Genomic DNA, 25,198 nt, shown 5'->3' with positions numbered 1-25,198 from the left:
TAGAGAGAGATACCTGTGCAACGGTTCTATTGTTACGTAAAGTAGGGTGACAATAAACAGACACTAAGAGACTATATATATATTTGGTCGAATATACAGAAGTACACAGGTGATACTTTGGTGTGAGTTGAGCGCACTGAGCGTCGGTACAGTATCTCGCAAGTGTCTGCTCTAGACCACACTTGAAAATAGACTAGTTAATGTTTGATTGATGATTGATTGATGAAGATTAAGCCACCCAAAAGGTGGCACGGGCATGAATAGCCCGTAAGTGGTGGCTTTTTTGAGCCATTACCAGTATCAAAAGCTGATACTGAAGATCTGTGGAGGTGCGAATGCACCCTGCATGACGGGAGATGTCTCCTTTGTGAATGTGTTAAGGTTGGGGTCTGGTTACACAACTGGTTGAGCTTCGGTTACACAACTGGTCGGGCTCCGGTTAAATAACTGGTCGGGCTCCGGTTAAATAACTGGTCGGGCTCCGGTTATATTAACTGGTCGGGCTCCGGGGGTGTCACTCCGGCTTTGGGTTGTGCATGGTCAGGCTTCGATTCGTGTATGGTTGTGCTTCAGCGGTTGTTTGTGTACTAGTGCTCCAGGTTTGTTTGCTAAGGCTCTATGTTTATATGTTTGCTAGAAATCGGGGTTTCTTTTTTTTGTATATAGTTCAATTGTTTGCTATGGGTCAATAGTTGGTGTTTAGGGGAAGTGGAGGGTTTTAGATAGGGCTAAGGAGATTTTTGTTTGGTCGAGCTAGGAATGGAGTTTGGTTGTGCTCTGGGACTGTTTAGCTTTGTGGGGTTGGATAAGATGTATACTTGCTGGGCTTACGGTTACACAACTGGTCGGGGTCCGGTTACACAACTGATCGGGCTTCGGTTACATAACTGGTCAGGCTCCGGTTACACAACTTGTCGGGGTCCGGTTACATAACTCCGGGGGTGTGATTTGTTAGGCTTTGGGTTGTGCATGGTTGTGCTCCGGTTCGTACATGGTTGTGCTCCAGCGGTTGTTAGTGTACTAGTGCTCCAGGTTTGTTTACTAGGGCTCTATGCTTATATGTTTGTTAGAAATTCGGGTGTCTTTTTTTTATTTATTTAGTTCATTTGTTTGCTATGGCTCCATAGTTGGTTTCTAGGGCAAGTGGAGGGTTTTACGTAGCGCTAAGAATTTTGTTTGGTCGAGCTAGGAATGGAGTTTGGTTGTGCTCTGGGACTCTTTAGCTTGGTGGGGATGAGATGTATACTTGCTAGGCTTATGGTTGCACAACTGATCGGGGTCTGGTTACACAACTGGTTGAGCTTCGGTTACACAACTGGTCGGGCTCCGGTTAAATAACTGGTCGGGCTCCGGTTAAATAACTGGTCGGGCTCCGGTTATATTATGGTCAGCTTTCAGCCTCTGATTCTGCTACTGAGTTCAATAGGTTCTTCTCTTCCATTGGTTCATCCCTTGCAAATGATATTCCATCTTCCAGTACAGACATTAATGACTATCTTTCAGGTAACTATCCACAGTCTCTGTACCTAAAGCCTATTAATTCCACTGACGTCAATGAGATAATCCTTTCCCTTAAAACCAAGTCTGGTGCCCTTGAGGAGATACCAACTTTAATTTACAAAAAAGCCTCCAGATCTTTAGCCCCTGCTATTGCTTTGCTCTTCAACAAGTCACTTGAACTCCAAACCTTCCCAGATATTCTAAAAAAAGCGAGAGTAACGCCTGTCCACAAATGTGGTAATCTCACAGATGTTAACAACTACAGACCTATATCTATCCTGCCAAACTTGTCAAAAATTTTTGAAAAACTAATCTATAAGCAGCTTTACTCATATCTAGCCAAACTCAATATACTTAGCCCTTGCCAATATGGCTTCAGACCCAAAAAAAGCACTAACGATGCACTTATTAGTATGCTTAACTCGATTCATACAGCTCTTGATAAAAATGAGTTCTCTGTTGGGTTGTTTGTGGACCTGCGTAAAGCTTTTGACACTGTCAACCACCAAAACCTTCTTCTTAAATTACATCATTATGGAGTCAGAGGACACTCCCTACAATACCTCAAATCCTACCTTACTGACAGGCTCCAATATGTTTCTGTGAATAATACAATTTCTCCCACCCTACCCATCAACATTGGTGTTCCCCAGGGCAGCATACTTGGCCCTCTCCTCTTTCTCATCTACATTAATGACCTTCCAAATGCCTCCCAACACCTCAAACCAATTCTATTTGCTGACGACACAACCTTCATTTACTCCAGTCCTGATCCCCTTGCTCTAAATGCCACAGTAAATACTGAGCTAAATAAAGTCCATCTGTGGCTAACTGCCAACAAACTCACCCTTAACATTGACAAAACCTTTTATATTCTGTTTGGCAATAAATCCTCTAATCAAATAAATCTCAAAATAAACAATACCCAAATTTGTAACAAATTAGATGGCAAATTCCTTGGCATTCTCATTGACCACAAGCTTAATTTCCAGGGACACATTCTAAACATATCAAAAAAAGTTTCAAAAACTGTGGGCATTCTTTCTAAGATCAGATATTATGTACCACGCCCTGCCCTGGTGACTCTCTATTACTCCCTTATCTATCCATATCTCGACTATGGTATTTGTGCTTGGGGCTCTACTACCCAAAATCACTTACGTCCTCTAATTACTCAACACAAAGCTGCTATTAGGACAATATCCAATTCTGGCCCCAGACACCACTCGGTACCCCTACTTAAATCTCTGAATATGTTAGACATTAAGTCACTGCACATTCTCTCATGTGTATTATACATATATAAAACGCTAAACTATAATGCCAATCCTGATCTCAAAAGCTTCATAGAAGGTTGTATCAGAACCCATGAGCATCACACCAGAAATAAATACAGTTTTGATATTCCTAGAGTACGACTTAATCAAACTAGAAATGCTCTACAAATCAAGGGGCCCAGAATGTGGAATGACCTTCCCAACCATGTTAAAGACTGTACCTCTCTCAACCAGTTTAAGTTAAAAGCGAAGCTATACCTAATAAATTCCCTGTAACCTACCTTACCCTTCTATTGTCAACCAATGTCTGTTTTTTTCTTTAAAGAGCGCTGTTTGTCGACATAATTGTATTTGTGCTGCTTTTTCATCTATGTTTTCATTTCTTGTTTTCATTCTACTCATTATGCTCAATTAGTATTAAGCTTGTCATTTAAGTTTATCATGCCCGAAACGCTTTGCGTAATAGTGGCTTTAGGCATTGTATGTACTAGCTATACCTATAAGTTAAATAATCCTTGTAAATATTTATTGTATGTATGTACCTTACCTAAATAAAATTGTATTGTATTGTATTGTATTAACTGGTCGGGCTCCGGGGGTGTCACTCCGGCTTTGGGTTGTGCATGGTCAGGCTTCGATTCGTGTATGATTGTGCTTCAGCGGTTGTTTGTGTACTAGTGCTCCAGGTTTGTTTGCTAAGGCTCTATGTTTATATGTTTGCTAGAAATCGGGGTTTCTTTTTTTTGTATATAGTTCAATTGTTTGCTATGGGTCAATAGTTGGTGTTTAGGGTAAGTGGAGGGTTTTAGGTAGGGCTAAGGAGATTTTTGTTTGGTCGAGCTAGGAATGGAGTTTGGTTGTGCTCTGGGACTGTTTAGCTTTGTGGGGTTGGATGAGATGTATGCTTGCTGGGCTTACTGTTACACAACTGGTCGGGGTCCGGTTACACAACTGATCGGGCTTCAGTTACACAACTGGTCGGGCTCCGGTTAAATAACTGGTCGGGCTCCGGTTACACAACTGGTCGGGCTCCGGTTAAATAACTGGTCGGGCTCCGGGGGTGTCACTTCGGCTTTGGGTTGTGCATGGTCGGGCTTCCGTTCCTGTATGTTTGTGACCCAGAGGTTGTTTGGTTCGTTCATGCTAGGCTTGCGGTTAGACAACTGGTCGGGCTCCGATTACACAACTTGTCGGGTTCCAATTGCATTACTCCAGGGGTGTGACTTGTTGGGTTTTGGGTTGTGCCTGGTTGTACTCCGGTTTGTACGTGGTTGTGCTCTTGTTCATACATGGTTGTGCTGCAGTGGTTGTTTGTGTACTAGTGCTCCAGGTTTGTTTGCTAGGGCTTTATGTTTATGATTACTAGAAATTTGGATTTCTTTTTTTGCATATAGTTCAATTGTTTGCTCTGGCTCTATAGTTGGTTTCTAGGGCAAGTTTAGGGTTTTAGGTAACGCTAAGGAGATTTTTGTTTGGTCAAGCTAGGATTGGAGTTTGGTTGTGCTTTGGGACTGTTTAGCTTGGTGGAGGTTGGATGAGATGTATACTTGCTAGGCTTACGGTTACACAACTGGTCGGGGTCCAGTTACACAACTGGTCGGGGTCTGGTTACACAACTAGTCGGGGTCCAGTTACACAACTGGTCGGGGTCCGGTTACACAACTGGTCGGGGTCCGGTTACACAACTGGTCGGGGTCTGGTTACACAACTGGTCGGGGTCTGCTTACACAACTGGTCGGGGTCTGGTTACACAACTGGTCGGGCTCCGGTTACAAAACTGGTCGGGTTTCGGGGGTATCACTTGGGCTTCGGGTTGTGCATAGTCGGGCTTCGATTTGTGTTTGTGCTTCGGATGTTGTTTGTTCGATTCATTCATGCTAGGCTTGCGGTTACACAATTGGTCGGGGTCCAGTTATACAACTGGTCGGGGTCCAGTTACACAACTGGTCGGGGTCCAGTTACACAACTGGTCGGGGTCCAGTTACACAACTGGTCGGGGTCCAGTTACACAACTGGTCGGGGTCCAGTTACACAACTGGTCGGGGTCCAGTTACACAACTGGTCGGGGTCCAGTTACACAACTGGTCGGGGTCCGGTTACACAACTGGTCGGGGTCCGGTTACACAACTGGTCGGGGTCTGGTTACACAACTGGTCGGGGTCTGGTTACACAACTGGTCGGGTTCTGGTTACACAACTGGTCGGGGTCTGGTTACACAACTGGTCAGGCTCCTGTTACACAATAGGTCGGGCTCCAGGGGTACGTGTCACTTGGGCTTCAAGTTGTGCATTACCCTCTTTGTGTAATGAAATTTTAAAATATAGTTAGATATATATACACACATACTAAAAGAATAGGGGTGGTAGAAGAAAATATCAAAGTGTTCAATGAGGATCCACAAGGTCTTCTCTGGGTACTCTTTATTATCTTTTTCGAGGCTATGGGTCCTCCCTACACTTGCACCAGAGGTGATACCCCTTTTAGGTTTATCAAAATATATTACTTTGAAACCCTGTATCAGTCACAAAAAAAAAATTGGGCTACTCTTATTACAAATTCGCTACTTTCTGACCGTCAGCTCGCTACTTTCAGGAATTTGGATCTGGCAACACTGCCCTCTAGAGCTACGTTGTTTACATCTGGAGGAATGGAAGCCACGGTGCGCTATGTCTCCTCTGGGGTCAACCAGACACCTTCAGGCATCACCTGGGGCCTGGACGGGACGGTGTGTTATGCTGCAGGTACTGGAGTACTGCTGTATGACCCAAAGGTATTATATTCTCGATATATAATGATATGCCAGAGAAAAAAACATTCTGTACTTCTACTAAAACTACTTGTTCTTTAATCCAGTAGTCTCTGCCAGTCTTCATTAAGAATATAATTGAAATAAGTTTATTGAGGTAAAATACACACAAAGGTAGCTCAAGCTATTCTCACCCCATTCAGTACACCGTGTTAATACATACATAGACACACATCACAAGCAATAAACATATTACCGAACATTCTGAGAGATAAACATATAAATTTCCTCCTTTACACAAGTATTAAGAATATAAGAATGAAGGTAATTGACGGGAGACATCTCCCGTCACACAGGGTGCAGTCGCACCTCCACAGATCTCCAGTATCAGCTCTTGATACTGGTAATAGCTCAACAGGGCCACCACTTACGGGCTATTCATGCCCGTGCCACCTATTGGGTGGCTTAATCTTCATCAATCAATCAATCGAAGGTAATTGCAGAAGGCCTAATGGCCCATACGAGGCAGCTTCTATTTATAACCACCTTCTCATTCATATTGGAAGGGTTCCGCAGCTTGGCCAAAAGTTGGGCTCCAACTTGCATTGGTTACTCGATGAAAGGTATCGAGTAACCTTGCAAAACCAAACAGACCATTTATCAATATCCAATCAAGCAAAATGCATCTTCCAGTGACCTCCAGTACTTGCTTAGTTGAGCTTGTGAGGGTTGAGCTTCGGCTCTTTGGTCTCGTCGGGAATTCACTGTCTTCCTGCTAATTCCCAGCACTTCTTGGCCAAGCCAGGGCTGTACATTGTTTCCTTAACCAAAGTGCTGCACAGAAAAACTGGTTGGCACTTTCATCAAGTATCATAGAATAATTTTTTTTTATATAATCTGCATTCCTGCTCCTTCCTCACTCCTCTTCTTTTTCCAAATCCTCCCCCTCCTAAAGCCAGAGAAAAAAAGAGAAATGATGCTTTTTCATTCACGTTGAGGAAAATAATATTTGTAATATTAGTAGTTACTGTAAATAATTTCAGTAATTTTAATTATTGCATCTGCAGAGTGGAGCAGTGACTGGGGCTAGTACAAAGGTACACACCAACAAAGTTACTTGTGTGAGATGGGTTGAACCATTGCCATCAACAGGTCGCAGTTTGATCTCTACTGGTGCAGATACAAAAGCTGTGGTCTGGACTGTATCTGAAGAGAAGACAGAGGGTCTGCACGTTTTACGTCCTTGTGCTGTGTTAGGTTTGTATGCGTATTAGGGTTTGATTTTGTGTGTGTAAATGACACTTGTTCAGTCCCATTTTAACCCTTTGCAAACAGTTTATTATTATTATTATTATTATTATTATTATTATTATTATTATTATTATTATTATTATTATTATTAAACTTTGTTTTGCCCTTGTCTCTTCAGAACTTGATATATTTAGAAAATTACTTACATTTAAGACTGAACATTAGTGAATTGTTACCTTGCATTGGCTGACTAATTTACAGGGATTAAGCACATAACTCAATCTATTTAGTGTAATTTTTTTCAACTTTCTCTGTTCAATCATTTTAGTACAGTATTTGTAATTTTTCTTTATAACTTTAATAAATATATTATATTCATGATTTTTTTTGTAAGGTTTAGGGATATGACAATCCCATCACTTACCATTGGTGGAAATTTCCTTGAATCCCCATGTAAATGTAAAACACTATGCCACTAATTGCAAAATTGTCACATGCCTAGTCATCACAAATAAATCAAACTTCAAAGAGTAAAACTTTGAGTGATGAGGTTTAATTGTTCTGAATAAGTTTGTGCACGTTCTTTATGATTTATGATTGATTGTTTTCCCGTTCTCTGCAATCAAACCCTCCAGATCACGAAGATGCTGTCAGCCTCGCTGATGCTACAGTTATTATGGAAGATGGGAAAGAGAAGATATTGGTTGTAACTGTGACAACAGACATTATAACTTGTTGGCTTGTTTGCCCTGTATCAGGTAAATTTATGATACAGTACTTTTATGTTTGTTAGCTCTGCAAGACTTTTTGTATTTGCACTATACTAAATGCTTGCAATAAATTTCACTTCAGTTTTAATATTTTGGTAATTTATCAAGGATAATATTCAATAGACCTTGTAGAAAACAATTTTTTATGTAATCCCATTGAATATTGATAGATAAGTGACGTACTGTCCCGTTTTCTATTTTGGGTCCTCGGGTATGTTAGGAGACATCACTTGAAATTGACCGTTTTCTTGACGTTGGGAAACCTTAGTAGGGCGGGCTGTTTTGTCAAGGCAACCTCAAGCCATTTTTAGCCTTGTTTGACGACCACAGCATTATCAGAAAAGTAAAATAATTACATTTAAACGACTACAGTCTCCGTGGTGTAGTGGTAAGACACTCGCCTGGCGTTCCTCGAGCGCTATGTCATGGGTTCGTATCCTGGCCGGGGAGGATTTACTGGGCGCAATTCCTTAACTGTAGCCTCTGTTTAACGCAACAGTAAAATGTGTACTTGGATGAAAAAACGATTCTTCGAGGCAGGGGATCGTATTCCAGGGACCTGCCCGAAACGCTACGCGTACTAGTGGCTGTACAAGAATGTAACAACTCTTGTAGATATCTCAAAAAAAAAATAAAATAAAATAAAATTGTCGTGATTAAGGTATGAGAAGTGGCAAGACTCAAAAAATAAGGAAGATGCTAATGTTGATGAGTATAATTATTGATAATATCAATGTTTGTCAACCTCATTACTGTATCTCCTACCTTAGTGGAGTATGGAAGCACTTACCCAGTGATGGTGGTGAATGTAAATATGCAATATAAATGTGAATATGCAATATAAACTCACTAATACAGTATGGCCATAATTTTTTGTGCTATGTATTTATAAGAACAATGTATAAACTATATTAAAATTGTTGAAAAACATTTTATTATTTATCAAATTAAGCTAGCCTACTATGAATTTTATAAAATAAGAGAAAAATCCAGTACAGTACTACTAAGTTTTTTTAATAACATTTACAGTGTGTAATACTTAAATTTAAGTAGGAATTGATAGTGAGGCTTGGTACACAAAGTGGTCTGTATTCTGGAAACGGTTTTGAGCAAGGTAAATATCAAGGGAATACAGTAGAGTATTAACATGCTTTTGGATGGAAGACAAGAGTTGAAGGAAGAGACTTTGTGATGGGTTGAACAGTTCTTTGGATCAATCTTAGGATGTAGTGTTGAGGTGCAATTATCTGTTCTATGTTCTCAATATTAATGGCGATGATTATTTCAGGAGAGTTTGAGCAGCTTCACGAATTCTTAACTCCTGCAAGGACATTTATCATGAGCCTTCGACTATTCTATGTGGAAGGAGCAAAATATCCAGCCTTTGCCTGCGGTGGACATGACTGTAGAATTCATATCTTAATGGCCGACGAGCTGGGATGCTACTATCCCGCAGCTGTGTTAAATGGTCATGAAGATTGGGTCATGACCCTAGATTTCATGAAAGAAGGCAAGTTGGGTATTATTTTTAAAGCATTTGATGTATGAGAAAAGAAAGTAGAAAATGTTTATAAATTTAACGTGTGTTATAGTGCACTTCAAAGATGATATTTTCTTTATGTAATCTGCATGTAGTTAATTAATACTGTAATTGCATAACTGTTGAAGAAATTCTCATAGCTTTTGTGAAGCAATGAAAATATGTTGTACATTAGAATGCAATGCCATGACAATTTTTTTGCCTCGCCTATGGTAGTAATAGGATTCAAATAAACTATTTTATGCTGTTGTTCTCATGTGCGCTATATAATGATATTCTGCCCCCTTGCCATGAACATGACACACTCGGGCAGGAACACGTACAACACTGATGCTTCAAATGCATATTACTGTCTATTCTCAAGCCCAGTATAAATGGAGTTTCCATTAATGTTATTTATCTGGCCACTAAGGTTCAATTGAATTGAATTCGATTTAGTGTTTATTCATAAGACTGTGTATACAAAGAACATAAGAGTAATGTACATTTGTAGGGACAGGAGTTACACATACTAATGAAGCCACTATTACACAAAGCGTTTCAGGCAAAGGCCAAACTTTAATTTGGACTTTAAACTCGGATTAATTTTCAGCTGGCTATGGTGAACTCTGCTAAGGTTGTTACTGTCCATTTTCTGAGTGACCTTGCGCATATATATCATAACCAGTGACTGCCCAAATCGTTTAGAACTGCATAATCAGTATTATTATCTAATATCTATGTTTCAGATGATGGTGGCTTGCTGCTTGCTAGCGGCTCAAAGGATTCTTCGGTTCGACTATGGCGTTTTTCAACCCTAAAAAATGATGAACAGTTACAAGAGGCAATGAATGCAGGGAATAAAGAGCTGAGATTAAAGGCTGTAATTTTTCAGTTGCCATCAAATTCTTCAGATGTTATAATGTCTGTATTATTAGATGCCATTTTAGCAGGGCATGAAGGCTTGGTATCTGAAGTATGCTGGGCTCGACCCATTGTTAAAGGTAAGACTACACAATATTGTGTACCATTATCATTATATAATTGTTTTACAGAAAGCCATTCAAAGTGTGCAAAGATGTTGAAAGCTTTCTGGTGGATGGGTGGATATGTAGTTACCAAAGTGTAGTTATAGGATGAGAGCTATTCTCATGGTGTCCCATCTTCCCAACACTGTCATATGATGCTTTGAAACTGCTGATGGTTTTGTCCTCCACCACCTTATTTAACTTGTTCCAACTGTCTACCACTGCAAAAATAAATTTTCTTACTTTCTGAAAACTTTCCTTAAGACTACTCATAGCCCAGTCGATAGAGCTTCGGCCTCACATGGACCCCTCGAACCGTGGGGTCCATGGTTCGAGACTGCTACAGCCCAGTGACGGGAATGCTTATCAGTCCCTGCATGACTGGCTTTTCCTCTTTCAATGCCCTTCACCTTCCTACGTGGTGTACTCCCTGACTCGTTGCTATGGCATAATTGCTTAATTCTCCCTGTCTAATTTCTTTCTAAACACACTGTGACCTCCATATGATAACTTATGTTCCTAGATATATTGGCTCTCCAGAGATACCCAACATGTCAGACTTCCATCCAGTGATAAGGTATATAAGTCTTGTACACTGCCTGGTGCACTCTGCACTGCAATATGCCACTCAAGTCATCTGTGGGAAAATCCTGAGGGACCATTCTCTCACAATATCTTAATTTTTTAGCACTCCTCAAACTGCTCCTCTCAACCTCAAGCAATAGACCATTGGTGTGCCTAATGCCTATGGGAGACTAGATGTGCCCTGCATCATGCTGTTGGTTTTCAGCTCTATCACAAAAGGCAACTTTGCAGTGACCTAAGTTTTGCAAAACCTAGTATTTTTTCATAGCATGATCTGGAAGAAAGGGTAATTTGCAAAATGTTTTCCAAGCAGTTTTCAAATTGTTATCCACTATTCCAATATTTGATATTTTGGCACAAGTTGTGCTGTACTCTAGTTTGATTATATGTAATAAGGCTGTAAAATTTATTCTGTCCCTTGTTCTTAATTCTCTTCACTAGAGAGCAAGAGATGCCAACCCTACAAGCTTCTCACATGCTCAAAGACTCAGGACCGTTCCATTATTATCTGGGAACCAGAGTATGAGTCCAGTAGTGGCAGTGGACTGTGGTTGGAGGTGGCCCGACTAGGAGAAGTTGGTGGCAATATGGAAGGCTATTATAGCTGCCAGTTCAGTCCTGATGGAACACAAGTGTTAGGTTGCAGTTATCAGGTAGGCTTGGGATATTTTTGGTCAAGATTTTTCTTTAAATGAGTGACAGATGATCCTGCTCTACAATTGTATAATTATTGTTTATATTTTTCACCCATTATATATGGAATGACTTGTTCAATGGTCGTCTTGATATAAATTGCCATCCACACTTCCGTGGAAATAAACATTCCATTCACCTGGGCTGTATGGGTCTCGAACCACGGACCCCACACGTGTGAAGCCATAGCACTATTTTTGGAGCTTTGACTCTGAAATGCCCAAAAAAGAACACAATAAAAGTAAAATACTTTTTATTCCAGTTTTATCTTTCGATTTCTTTTATATTTCACCATCTCACAATAGTACATTTAAAGAGTTTCTGATATTTTGGGGTTTATTTTTATTGAAAGATGTATGCACTAGAGTATTTTCCCACAAGTGGAAGATAACTGGAATCTATAATTGATCATAATGCACCCCATGAAGGATAGATAGATTAATAAAAGTAATGCCTATTTGCTGAAGTGTCTGCCTAATGAAATCTGTAACAAAGTAGACGACTAGAGCAAGCTTATATTTTCAGGGTGGACTCCATCTCTGGGAACACGAGGACAGTGTTTGGCAGCCTTGTGTAGTGGGTGGCGGACACTACGATGAAGTAGCCGATATAGCTTGGGATCCTTATGGCAGGTTAGTGGATTAACATTGTGTTTTGTTTTATGTGAAGATGCATAACTATGGCATTCACACATATTTTCTATGGTTTTACCTTCTTATGTAATTAAAATGGGAGCATTTTATGTAGTGGGTATTTTACCGACAAGTCATACCCCACTTAATATTGAACACCCTAGCCGAATCACTAAAGAATTTTCTATTAATTTGCCACTGTAAAGTATGAAAATTTAGCCCTAATGATCTCGTAAACATCTTTATCAACATTATTATTGTGGCTAATGCATATATGCATCCAAAGCTTTGTAATAGTTTTTCTGTATGATTAAAAGTTGTATAGATGAAGCAGTTAGCATACATAAACACTTGACAATGAATTATTAAAAAGATTTCATTATTGTATTTGCAATAATATATAGAAGAGTACAAATATATATACAGTATGAGGTAGTTGCTTACTGAGCTTTAAAACCCTGCCTCATACCTATTGTACTTGGCGCACTCATACCCCATGATGTTGCAGTATGCTTGTCGTACATGCCTTGCCGTTGTGAATGGCAGTTTCTTCGACCACTTCTGCATAAACTTATTCCCATCACTACGTAAAAGTATTTTCTCGGATCCCTTTTGTTCATCTGTGTTTCCAGCATCCACCTGAAGTTCTAGCTTGTTTGTTATAGCACTCACATACAGTTATAACAGTCACATACATGGATATCACATTACCTGTTTACTGTTTATTTCTACCAAGAAAAGGTTGTGTCCCTGTGGGGTATGGTGAGATTCATCTTGGTCTGGGTTTGCCTGGCAGAAGAGAGGATTTATACTTTGGATTTATACCTGTGGTATTGATTATGTTGGAGAGCTACGGGATACTGTTCATTATTACAGTATTGATGCTAGCTGTATCGAACGTGTTTGCAACCTGGTGATACTATTTCCCTTGTTTGATTTGTAAGTGTAGTAAAGTTTTTATATTGTCTGGTACCCACTTTTATTATTTTTTCTCGCATCTAATGGTTTGCATAAATATGTATAGAGTTCTTCAAGTATGTTTATTGAGACAAGAAAGAAATACATCTCAAAGGGATAGAGTAGCTTAGGTTATTTCTTTATTTCTACCCCCCCCCCCCATGTACAGAGTAATATAGCACATCTAAATCCTACACTTACTTTCAAGGTACCTATTGTCAGTCAGCAAGGACCAAACTACTCGTCTGCATGCACCTTGGAAGAAAGCGGAAGATGAGGTTAGTACTTGCCCTTCTGAAGTAGTGTACACGTGATGAGATAATCTTTTTAAATAGCTTTTTCTGCAATAGTCATTTGGGAAAGATCAATAAATTCGATAAAATTGCAAATGCTTTTTCTGACTTGTGAGAAATAAGACAGGATCGCTTGGTAAATGATCATCATACGAGCTGGTGAAATTAAGATTCGTTTTGTAGATACAAACATAATTAATCTCCTTTTAATGTTACATTTTTCTCGACGAAGAATTTAATGAATTGCCAGATGAGAGTATTTGTGATTTGCTATACGTTCTCCTACAGGCTGTTTGGCACGAAGTGGGCCGACCACAGGTTCATGGCTACGATATGGCTTGCATCTCTAGCTGTGGCAAATACAAGTTTGCATCTGGCGCTGAGGAGAAGGTTATACGAGGTTTTATTGCCCCGGCCAACTTTATACGCAATTTTGGCCAGATATGCGGTATTGACGTTGAGGAAGATGTAGGTGAGAAGACACTAGTCAATATTGAAACCAATTTTTTTATTTTCTCATTTTTGAAAAGATAATAATTTTCAGAATCGCCAATGATTCCATGATATGCATTTTGTAACCAAAATTTAATGTTGACACTATGGCTTGCATTGCCGTGTTTGCACCACATCGTCTCCCATTCTCCAATAAATACTTTTACAGTACAACATATTTTGAAATAGAAATCATTGTATTTTACAAGTTTGTTTCTATTTCTTAGTTTTTATCTTTAACCGTAAGACAGCGGTTATCATCAATTGTTTGACAGGGTGTGGTTATCATCATACTTTTTGAAGATTTAAAAAATTGTCTGGGTTTTACATGTATGATTCAAATATGGATAATAATAGGTCTATGTGGCTGTAATGGGGTTTACCTTGACCCCATAAAAAAAATCCTACCACCATTTCATGGTACAGATGTGGTTATTGTCAAGAACGTTACTAAGGGAATGCAGTCGTCATCATATGATTTATAGACTTATTGTCTGGGGTTTTACATGTATGATGCAAATATGAATGTAATAGCTCTCTGTGGATGTAAATAAAGAAAAAATGTGATGAAACAATTGGCAAAACATCGGAGGATAAAACGGGAAGCTTCAGCGAAGTTGAGCACCAGGTGTTGACAAGTCGGATGCAGCCTCACAGAGCGCCTCCACCTGCCTCCACCCAGTTGAAGAGGGGAGACAGTAGATAGTTTTGCCAGGTGGTTGAGGGGAAAAAAGAGAGTAGAGGGAGTCTTGCCAGGTGGTTGAGGAGGGTAGTTACCAGAAGACAATGTTACTACTATTCTGTGCAGAGATACAAAAAAATTTTGTACAAAATCTCATAAAATGTTTGTAGCTACAAAGTACAGTAATGTATGTTTAAGCACATTTTATGGTGATTTTCCTTTTGGTACTATTATTGATCTATTCAGTAACTTCAAATATATATTTCATCTTGTTTATTCTTGCAACAGTCTTTAAACAGTATATTTTATAATTATTATCACAAGAAACTATTCATTTGCTAATTGTCTTGTTATGGACCTGATATTTAATTTTCTCATTAGCCAAGTGTGAAGTTGGAGAGGGCGCGTCGGTACCGTCTCTTGGTCTGTCCAATAAGGCAGTTATGATTGCCGACCTGAAAGAGCAGCAGATTGAAGAGGAAGGAGCAGACGAGGTGCAGGTTTACTTTAAGCCTCTCTCTCTTTATGGTCAGTAACATGAAAATAAGTCAGTATCTGTACAGGAGTTCTGGATGTATATTAATATAGGATAAGCAGCAGTTTACTTCACGCCATGGAAAAACAAATTTATAGGAAAAGAATATACTGTACTTCATTTGTAACTTTTAAAGAGAGCACAGTAGGAGAGCTTCCCGGGCTAGTATGGACAATTTTCTCAAAGTAGCAGCTCGTGCCTGTTGTCATAATGGACACCACTGGCATAGCCTCTCCTCCTTGGTTTTGTTTTAGATTTGTCATCCCATTTTTTCAAATTTGGTAGGGCAATTTTTTTTAATTTCTCATCCCCTACCATTCCCATGCTCAATTGAAACACTCCAGATCTCTCAATATTTTATATTTTTGTTGTCATTGGTTTTGGGTATTGCCATTGCTCAAAGACATCACTTTTAAGACTATTTTTTCTGGGGGGAGCCCCGTCGGCTCCCCGGAGCTATCCAGGCTGATATGGATATTATTAGCTTTCTGGCATCAAAGTGCACAGAGTTTGGCATACTGGGGGATCACTAGCCAGAACCTGGCCCCCTCAGATGAGGCACAAGGAGTAATGGCCTGTAGAAACCCCCGTGTGGTTGGGAGCATTCTTTGTCTGCCATCGAACTGAGACTCGCTCAGAAATTTGGCGTTTCATTATATTCAATGCTGGTTTGTTGTCTGGCTAAATTCTAGTGCGTAGGATCATGTTCTCCCTTGTTGTCCTGGAATGAGACGGACAAGATAATGTAACCTAACAGTCTTAGAAGGAACAGGAGTGATATAATTATACTATACAAGATTTTGAGGTAAATAGAAAAGGTGATAAGAATAGCCTTTATGCTGAGAAAGATTAGGACAAGACGACATCAGTGAACACAGAGTAGCTGTAGAAACATAAGGTGCTACTTGAACTCGTTACAGATGGGGAGCAAGTGAAATGCACTGAAAGAGGATGTTGGAGATGCCTCAATTCACAACTTCCAAAAAAAATACAACACTGAACTTAAACATCAAGAGATTTAAAAATACATTGGGTACATAAAGCTAGGAGGTGGGGCATAAAAGACCTCACTCTCCATAGTCACTGATGGGCAAGCATTGAAAGGCAACAAACATACTGTGATCACTTGTATTCCTTCTTCCCAACCCCATCGACAACACCAAAAACCATATACCCCCCAACTCTATCCATCTATCCACGCCTACCTGCACACCCTATCCATCCACGCCTACCTGCACACCCTATCCATCCACGCCTACCTGCACACCCTATCCATCCACGCCTACCTGCACACCCTATCCATCCACGCCTACCTGCACACCCAATCCATCCACGCCTACCTGCCCACCCAATCCATCCACGCCTACCTGCCCACCCCACCCCCCCCTAATGCTCATTCTTTTCCCTTCTCTGTAGGAATATATTTTTATTTACATGAATATGTTTGGAAGCTATAATTATTTTTTTGAACGTTGAAAATATTGCTTGAGAGACATGCCTTATACAGGGATTGGGAATACGTCCCTCACTCTGCTAAAATAAATACTAGTAATTAATTGACTATGAAAGATGCTAAAGTGCCATGGGAGAAATGACTAAGACCAGTTGAGTGAGATGAGCAAGTGCACTAAATATACGTCTTGGAGCAGATCCACCAATACTGAGAGATGGGGACACGTCAAAATCTTTCCCATAGACTGTGCTTGACCTAGCTAATGGATTTTGTATATAAAGGGATATTACTTTTTTCATGTTACTAATACAAAAAATTGTCTTTAAACTCTTCAGAACCACCAACAGAAGACCAGCTAATGCAGAACACTTTATGGCCTGAAGCCACCAAGCTGTATGGTCATGGTAATGATATTATTGCCTTGGCCGCTTCGTCCGATGGGGCAGTTCTTGCATCTTCGTGTCGAGCAGCTAAAAATTTGGATGCCAATATTATTATTTGGTAGGTTATCTCTTCAATATTGCTTATTATAATTACCCAAAGCCATAGCATAAGAGTATCTTTGATGAGCCCCATAATGTTTTCACAATTTAAGATTTTATTTATTCTTGGGAATGAGAAGAATTTCTTTTTTGTATTTCCTTGTGTGTGCTTTGTTCTTATTGCACCATAAAATGGTGCTAAATGTGCAAAGGCAACTTATTAAATTAAATATCTGAAATGTGAAAATGGCTACTTTTTGCTCAGAATAAACTTTAAAACTTGATTTTATACCTACCCAATTTTGTCTTTAAAGGCATCTCCAGCTATGATATTGGCATTGAGATAACTGCAATGTAAGTACTCACCTAGTTGTGATTGCGGGGGTTGAGCTTTGGCTCTTTGGTCCCGCTTCTCATCTTTCACTGAACTGGTGTATATATTCCTGAGCCTACTGGGCTCTATCATATCTACATTTGTAACTGTGTATGGAGTCCGCCTCCACCACATCACTGCCTAATGCATTTTATCTGTTAACTACTCTGACACTGAAAAAGTTCTTTCTAAAGTCCCTGTGGCTCATTTGGGTGCTCAGTTTCCACCTGTGTCCCCCTTGGAAACTGAGTACCAGTGGTACACCCACTGGGCTTACAGTAAACTCTGTAACCAGAAATCACTTTAGCAATAAATAGTTTTGAGAATAATATTGTGCTTCACATCGTTGCAGGGATACAACAACATGGCATAAAATTGATACGTTAGCCAAGCATCGTCTTACTGTGACACAGATGGCCTTCTCTCCAGATGATGAATATCTTCTGTCTGTATCACGAGATCGTAGTTGGACAGTTTTTAGGAAAGAGACAGCTGAAAATAGTGCAGGTAATAGTATTATTGTTTTTAACATTATTTCCGCATTGTGGAGCCTGAGTTCATTGATCGCCTTGGTGTCCAGTGTCACATCCTCTGCGTTCAGCATTTAATCAGCATTTAATCAGCATTGCTCATATTATCCTTGTTGTTTCCTTGCCAAACTTCAAGTATTTTAACATTAGCAGGAGTTTAAATTTTTGGTTATAATTGTCTCATTATTTTATATGGTATATATCCCTAATAGGGATAACTTTTGGTATTGTTAGAAGTCTATAATTTGTCTTACTTTTGCTCCAAAATTGGTGTCACTATGATGTCTGGAGAATGCTCTAGCATGTTATGTTTGGTGATGCAAGGAAGATCCTTGTTATTCCCCTGGTGAATGAATTCATAATAACTTACATAATTGGTTAGTGGGAACGGGGTTTTAAGCTTTCAGCCATTTCTTAAAAAATAGTACATTATTATATGCTGCTTAGCTGCACTAACCTATGTCATACTTGTGCTGGTCCCAGGGTATATTCACTGGTCTTATTTGAAATTATATATTTGCAACTTTTGTAATGGGGCCAATTATATGATTTTCTTTGTTATTTTGCAAAAATGATTTAACTCTATTTTGACTAAAATTTGTTAGGCAAAGTTTCGAATCTGCATGTCATACAACCATATTGTGTGATGTGTAAATTTGTATTACCATAGCTTTAATAGTTTTATTATTGGAAATTCTTCATAATCGCAAGTGCTAAAATCTGGTCTTAATCTTGGCCAAATTTACAGAATTTCTTGAAACAATTTATTGAATTTACTTTGTGCTTTGTAATTAAATCATTTCATTTGCAGCATTTTTGACCAGTCTCTGATATGTTTTAAATGGTCATAAATAAATACCTGACATTACTTCCAACCCACCAGGAGGTTACACTTCTGATTATTTTATCTCCCACCTCATCTATCTACAGTACTCTCAACCTTTTCCTTCTCTTTCTTTCTCCTCAAAGTTACAATACCCTCTAACCATCCTTTTACCAGCCAGTTCTTACCTATCAGTATCTACAGGGAATGATATTTAGTTGTACAAGCCCAACAACTTAGCTATTTGTACCTGTGCATTTAAACTTGTCATTCATATTGTTATATTTGCCCTTGAAGCTCCTCTGGATGGGGGGTAACTTCTACTTCAATACCTCTAGGTGTTTTTGTACTTCTGGCTCATTTGTATTTCCAACTTTCACTGATATCCTCTTGTCCTATTTTCCCCTCAATTTGAAAAGGCTATCCTTGTGTGCCCTTGTTCATTCCCCTTAGTATTTTGCATGTTGTGATCATATTCATTCTGGTCTCTCTCTCCTCTTAAGTTGTTAAATCTATAATGTCATTATAGCATAAACCTCTTCGTTGCCTTGCTGCAAAGTTATGAACTTCTTGTTGTGCTTTACTAGAATTCAGATTCTATGCTGCATATTCTAGTGTTATTAAAGACATTGGAAGTAAAACGTTTCAAATCTATAATTCAATTTTATACTGAAACCATAAATATAGTAATAGTTTATGGTATTTGCTCCTTATAAAACATGATGTGATAAACAGTTCTTTGTAAAACTTGGACTGGCTTCAGTAGAAGCCTCCAGACTTCCTATGGATTCAATGGAATCCCAGGTTGAATAACTTATCACTGTACCACCACAACTTGGTATAAGGTGTGTGACTGGGATTTCCTTGATTGCTGGTTTGAGTCACCTTGGTGCTCCAGCTGATTTTCTCATTGATATATATATACTGTATATATATATATATATATATATATATATATCACATTAGTGTGATTTCTTTGTGTATTAGGTGTAGTGGTAACCCCCTCACAAATGTTATGGACTTTTCTACAAACTTGCTGTGGGATTTTGTTCTTTAGCAAGCCGCCATGAAATGTACATTTATGGCAGATGGTCAGTTGCTTCGTTATATTGTCTTGCAAAAGTTTCAGTATAGGTCACATTATCTGTTCCGTTAACATCAAAACATTAGTGAACTGTCAAAATCTGCACATATGTGCATACAGTATTTGCATGTGCTTTTGTGTAGAATTTAGAAATTCTTCATATTATGTTCTCTGGAACTGATGAAAAGGTTGAGATTAAAAATGGATGAAAAGCATAGTGGTAAGAGGGAGGATTTAAAAGATGTAGCATAGGCTATTCATTAGAACGGTCATTGAAAGAAAAGAATTTAATGTTGTACAAGAGTTTATTGCATTGCTAATTATAGTCATGTGTTGCAATTATATTGTTACATAATATATATTATTTCAATAACCTTCAAAACACTGACACTTTTTTTTCAGGTTTTACTTACAAAGTATGCGATTTTTCAAGTAAAAAAGAAACTCTGCATAGCCGTGTAATTTGGTCATGTGCCTGGCTGCCAGATTCACGTCACTTTGTTACTGCTTCAAGAGACAAGACTGTTGCAGTGTGGAGACACACCGAGACCGGCTGGTTGAGACAAACTCTTCTAAATGAATCTGATGAAGTGACAGCAGTGGCAGTGTCCAGAAACATTGACAAGGAAGCAAATGGCTCTGTGCTTGTGGCTACTGGTAAGCAAGAGTATTTTAACTCTCATTTATTATACGTTATGAGTTGAATAACATATAGGTGAATGTTAACAATGCATAGAAAATAAATACTGTATTCACATATCTATTCTTTATTTTTAAAGTCTTTCAAAGATGTTGAGTGCAAAGGTTAGCCAGTTGTAAAGTTGAGAGTTTAAGATGGTTTGGTCATGTTGAATGATTGGATGATAGTAGGGAAGAATGTGTGTGTGTGTGTGTGTGTATTTAAGGGTAAAATTAGGAGATGAAGGTTAAAATAAGTCATGGCGAGTGAGAAAAAATCTTTGAATGAAAATCCATGGGATGGACTTTTCACTCATTAGTAAGAAGCAATAGATTGTTGCTATGGATGTTTAGCAGGAACATAATTGTATGGATTGTGTGACTTGCAGTGTGGAATATATGATGAATGGTAGGGGCATCCTTTTAACCATCTTCTCATAGCCATTTTGTGTACTCATAGCTATTCTATTCCTTCCGTGTTGATGTCTTGCAGTCTACTAAATTGAGAAGGGGGTAAAGCTAATGAAGAAAAATATTAGGCACTGGATATTCTTATTAAATATTTGAAATATTTTAGTTCTGTTTGCATTTACAGTTCAAAGCTTGCATGAAGGAAACTTTGTACAAGGTGGACTATGAAAATACAAAGTAATTAATGCCTGCGTTGGTGCAGAAAAATAGGTTTAAATCGGGATCCGGCACAGTGAATCACATCACATTTCACAGATTTTTCCCATCATTTGCAGGCTTAACATGCCATTGCAAAAACATGTCTGGCATAAGTACATACTATGTATATCCAACTCTTACAGACCTAGATTAGTACCAGAATTAAGAGGGCTCGGCTATGGAAATACGCTGCAACATGAGGAGAGGAGAGAGAGAGAGAGGATATTATTATTATTACATAAAAGAAAATGAGAAGAATAAACAAGATGAACTAGGATGGTCTATTTAAATAAGAGGGGCAATAGGGCAATTGAACATGGGTGAAAGCTAGATATAACAGTTGAGTTGTAAAGATTAAGTAAATTCTTGTACCCTATTTCCTGAAAAAAGTTATCAGTCACTTTCATCCATAACTTCAAGAAAAAATAAGATAAAACTCCTTATAAGAAATATAATTAGCAGGCCAGATATAATGAAGACGAGGAGGTGGGCGATAAAATGCTTTTCTATCCCGACCTGTTCAGCAGCAATAGTATAAAAATTGTAGATAAAATTATCTACCAAGTAGATAAAATTGCTATAAAATGTTAGGTCACTCATCACCTGTTCTTTCTGTGTACTTGTATGCATGTTCCTTTTAAATCATAGCATCTAGGTACTGTCCTGACAAAAAATTTATTTTATCAGTTATAACACACTTGGCTTAACATGCCTCAAACAATGATTATATAGCAATTCCATCTGTGTAACAAGTAATAGATATTTTACTGTGCAATTTCTTTGCTATTCCAGGCCTTGTAAATGGAGAAATTCATATTAGACGATACAATCTAGATAAGATGGTATTTGTCGAAGTGCTGCAAATATTCCACAAACACCAGAGTATGGTAAGACGTCTGCAGTTCAAGCCATCAGTAGAATTCAGTGGTAATGTTGTTCTTGCTTCTTGTGCAGATGATAGAAGAGTACAATTGTTCGAGATTAAAACTTAAGTACGGTACTGTACTGTACTAGTCATCTTTGTCACCAGAATCTATTTTCTACTATTTAAATATATTTAAAAGCCTTAATTAACTCAAAACTATTGGATTTTTTTTTATTAACGGTAGAATGATTGGAAGTTTTGCTTATCGTGCAGATTTACATTCATCTATTTTTCAGAAAGCATGTTGCATAAACGTAACTCGGTAAGGTGTTAAATTTATCTACAGTGCATCAGTAATTGACTGCTTCAAAAGATGCATGATTACAAATGTCTGTTTTAATATTTGCAATATTTCAAAATGTGATGCACTTGTATGGTACTTTTGTCTGAGGAGCTTTGTCAGTACACCAAAGAATCATGAGGGCAAAACTAAAACCACTTAATTTTGTTATATTATCAATATTAAATGTTGTTATCTAATAAGATCTTTTGTACAAAAAAGAAAATCTATATATAAATAAAGTGTAGTCAGTACATTAGTAGCATTATTACTTCAGTGAGACTTTGTTGGTGTTGTCAGGGAACATACTAGTTGTGGAAACATGCTGCTCGTGATACAGTGGAAACTGAAGGAAAATGTTAAAAGAAAACTATCTTGAGTAAGCAATTCTGTGGCACGGCAGTCCCCATGACACAACGGTAAGACACTTGCTCGGCGCTTTGCAAGCACTTTGGCCTGGGTTCGTATCCTGGCTGGGAAGGATTGACCGGGCACCAATCCTTAACTGTAGCCTATGTTCCCCCAGCAATGAATGGGTACCTGGTTGTTGAACAATTTGGCGGGTCGTATTCCGGGGAAAATTAGGATTAAAAACCTGCCTGAAACACTATGCGTGCTGGTGGTTTTACAAGAATGTATTAACTCTTGTATATAAATAAAAATTGTTGCATAAATGCTGATAGCATGAACATGAAGAATTATGTGACCTAAAGTTCCATGTTAATCATTATTAAAGATAGGCTGAAATTAATAATAATCTTTTGTATTTATATTTTATGCCTTTAATTTTAAAATTTGCATTTTACGAGAATAATTGAAACATACAATATTTTAATACAGTATTGCTTTGTTCTTAAAACAGAAAATTGAATTGTAAAACTTCCCACTGAAAGTGTATGACCTTGAAAAAAAGCAAGTTATTTGAAGTTCAAGATTAATCTCCACAGACTGTTGTGGAAATACAATGTGGCAGAGATGATACACACACACATCAGTGGGTAGAGAAATAAATTTTTAGAAGTTTGCATGGTCAGGTGCATTGGTGCTGAGGAAGGGGTGCATGGTTGGATGCACAATTGTCAAGGGAGCTGTACTCAGGATTTGTATCGACCCGTTCTGCAGCAGACAGAACTGTCTTGCTATTACCTTTATTAGTGAAAATAATCAAACTCGCATTTGTGTGCATTTTGGTACCTTAATCACTTTGAGAAAAGGTAAATTTTTAAATCAATGTATTCTGCTGCACCAAATTCCTGTACATTGAATACATGAGCTAGAAGTTCTCCCATTATTTTACATTGCAACCAACAACAATAATCTTTATGCCCAAAGAGAATTCATATTTTGTATCCACATTTCCACTAGATTTGTGGGAGTCCACATGTCAAGAGGGGCATACATGATATTTAGTGTCTAGTAAAACAAGGGGTAGTTTTCTCTGATAACTAGTCATATTCATATAAACTCCAATGAACTGGCTGGCAAAATAAAATCTGTCATTCAAATGAGCTCCCAGCTCTCAAAGCGCATTCTTTTCACATTATTACACAATAATACATTCAACCTTATTTACATGGAAAGATAAATGGATTGCTTTATCCAATAATAAGCTTAATCTGCTTGCATATTATTCTCACGTTGTACTAATTTGTCTCTTGGTCAGATGAAGGAAAGGAAACCTGACTCAACTTGCCTAAATTGTCTTGTCTCCTCTCAATTATATTTCATTAATTTTCTAGATGACAAATTTGGTTAGTCATCAATTTTCTTTAATGCTATTGTGGAGCTGTTTAGTGAATCTGATCTCTCTAATGCATCTAAGCTCGTGTCTTTCTGCTCTTGTGTCAGTATCTTGGGTAAAAGCAAGGCTCTTACACATTATTGACTTAAATAGTACTGTATAGTCATACTGGATTAACCACTTCTGGTAATTGCTTACTAAGGAACTACTATTCCACTCCAGTTCTGTGGATTATCTCTTGCAGTCCGAACAAAATAACAGTAAACGTGCGAGTACAACATACACTTTTCTTTTGGTTACTGAAACAAAATATAAGATACATTTTATTTGTGTTATCATATGCAATTCACAAGTATAATATAAAAACTCTTAAACATTAACAAATATATAAAATTTAAAACCAGCTTGGAGCAATAGAAATCGGAAACTTTATTCACCTTAAATAGTATTAAAATGTATTGCACAGGGATTTTTTAGGTGTGGTCATAGAGTAATTTGTTAATGGCAACCAATGATTGCAAAGTCAGATCTGAGCCTCGCTTGTATAGGCAAATACAGAACTAATGATGAATTGAGGAGTACTATAAAACGAATAATACTTTGTAGTCAAAATAGATACCTTATTAAGGTATTATTAGTCTTTTAATACATCTAGTAAGTCTGATAGGAAAGCTGAAAATATTGGAGAAATTTATTATGTTAGCCTCAATTGGTTCCTTAAGATTACAATGAAGAATTGTTTTTTCCTTAAATTTACTCTAAAATTTGGAATTTGCATGGGGCCCAAAATGTTATGTCGATTTAGCTTGATAGTGTGTTTGATGTTTAAAAGTGGTAGAGTATAAATAAGTTAATATTTTAATGAAGTTAGTTATAAGTGGAAAACCTGGTGGCAGCTTTTGGCAAAGAATTTAACTATTTTATATACCACAGCACCATAATTGTTATAATATGCTAACAATTACCATTCTTCTTTTTGCATAATTTCCTCCATTTATTATTCGGTATATTGGTTTACTCAAATATATATTATGTATATTATAGAAATTGTGAACATGTTAAAAACAAAACCTAAGCCACACTTGTTTCATGTTGGGATAGCATTTACCTACCATAGAAAATTAAATTGTGCACTTAATAGAATGTTAATAAATCATGCATTAGGACTTGTATAACAACTTTAAAGCTAACCATATTTTT

General features: G+C 38.0%; 1 protein-coding gene across 1 annotated transcript; it reads left to right on the top strand.

The window, feature by feature from the left end:
• Window positions 1-5,389: 5,389 nt before the first annotated feature.
• Window positions 5,390-22,513, top strand: LOC123774569 (elongator complex protein 2). The gene is made up of 14 exons (XM_045768933.2): window positions 5,390-5,547; window positions 6,591-6,780; window positions 7,410-7,532; window positions 8,833-9,054; window positions 9,813-10,067; window positions 11,118-11,329; window positions 11,895-12,001; window positions 13,167-13,236; window positions 13,540-13,723; window positions 14,807-14,953; window positions 16,749-16,914; window positions 17,621-17,775; window positions 20,108-20,362; window positions 21,845-22,513. Exons 1-14 carry the CDS (start codon window positions 5,425-5,427, stop codon window positions 22,042-22,044), a joined length of 2,409 nt encoding a protein of 802 aa, XP_045624889.2. The 5' UTR covers window positions 5,390-5,424; the 3' UTR covers window positions 22,045-22,513.
• The last annotated feature ends 2,685 nt before the right edge of the window (window positions 22,514-25,198 follow it).

Source organism: Procambarus clarkii, chromosome 51 (genome assembly GCF_040958095.1).
Source record: "Procambarus clarkii isolate CNS0578487 chromosome 51, FALCON_Pclarkii_2.0, whole genome shotgun sequence".
NCBI lineage: Eukaryota > Metazoa > Arthropoda > Malacostraca > Decapoda > Cambaridae > Procambarus > Procambarus clarkii.
The sequence above is the reverse complement of the archived record's forward strand: the minus strand, read 5'-3'. Positions and strand labels throughout refer to the sequence as shown.

What these genes read in the sequence shown, in the direction of transcription:
- LOC123774569 (XM_045768933.2), top strand. Translation starts at nt 5,425, where the DNA reads ATGGAAGCCACGGTGCGCTATGTCTCCTCTGGGGTCAACCAGACACCT. An exon ending in TAAGCCTCTCTCTCTTTATG is followed by an intron (nt 14,954 to 16,748) that starts GTCAGTAACATG and finishes TAAACTCTTCAG; the next exon opens with AACCACCAACAGAAGACCAG. An exon ending in CTCTGTGCTTGTGGCTACTG is followed by an intron (nt 20,363 to 21,844) that starts GTAAGCAAGAGT and finishes TTGCTATTCCAG; the next exon opens with GCCTTGTAAATGGAGAAATT.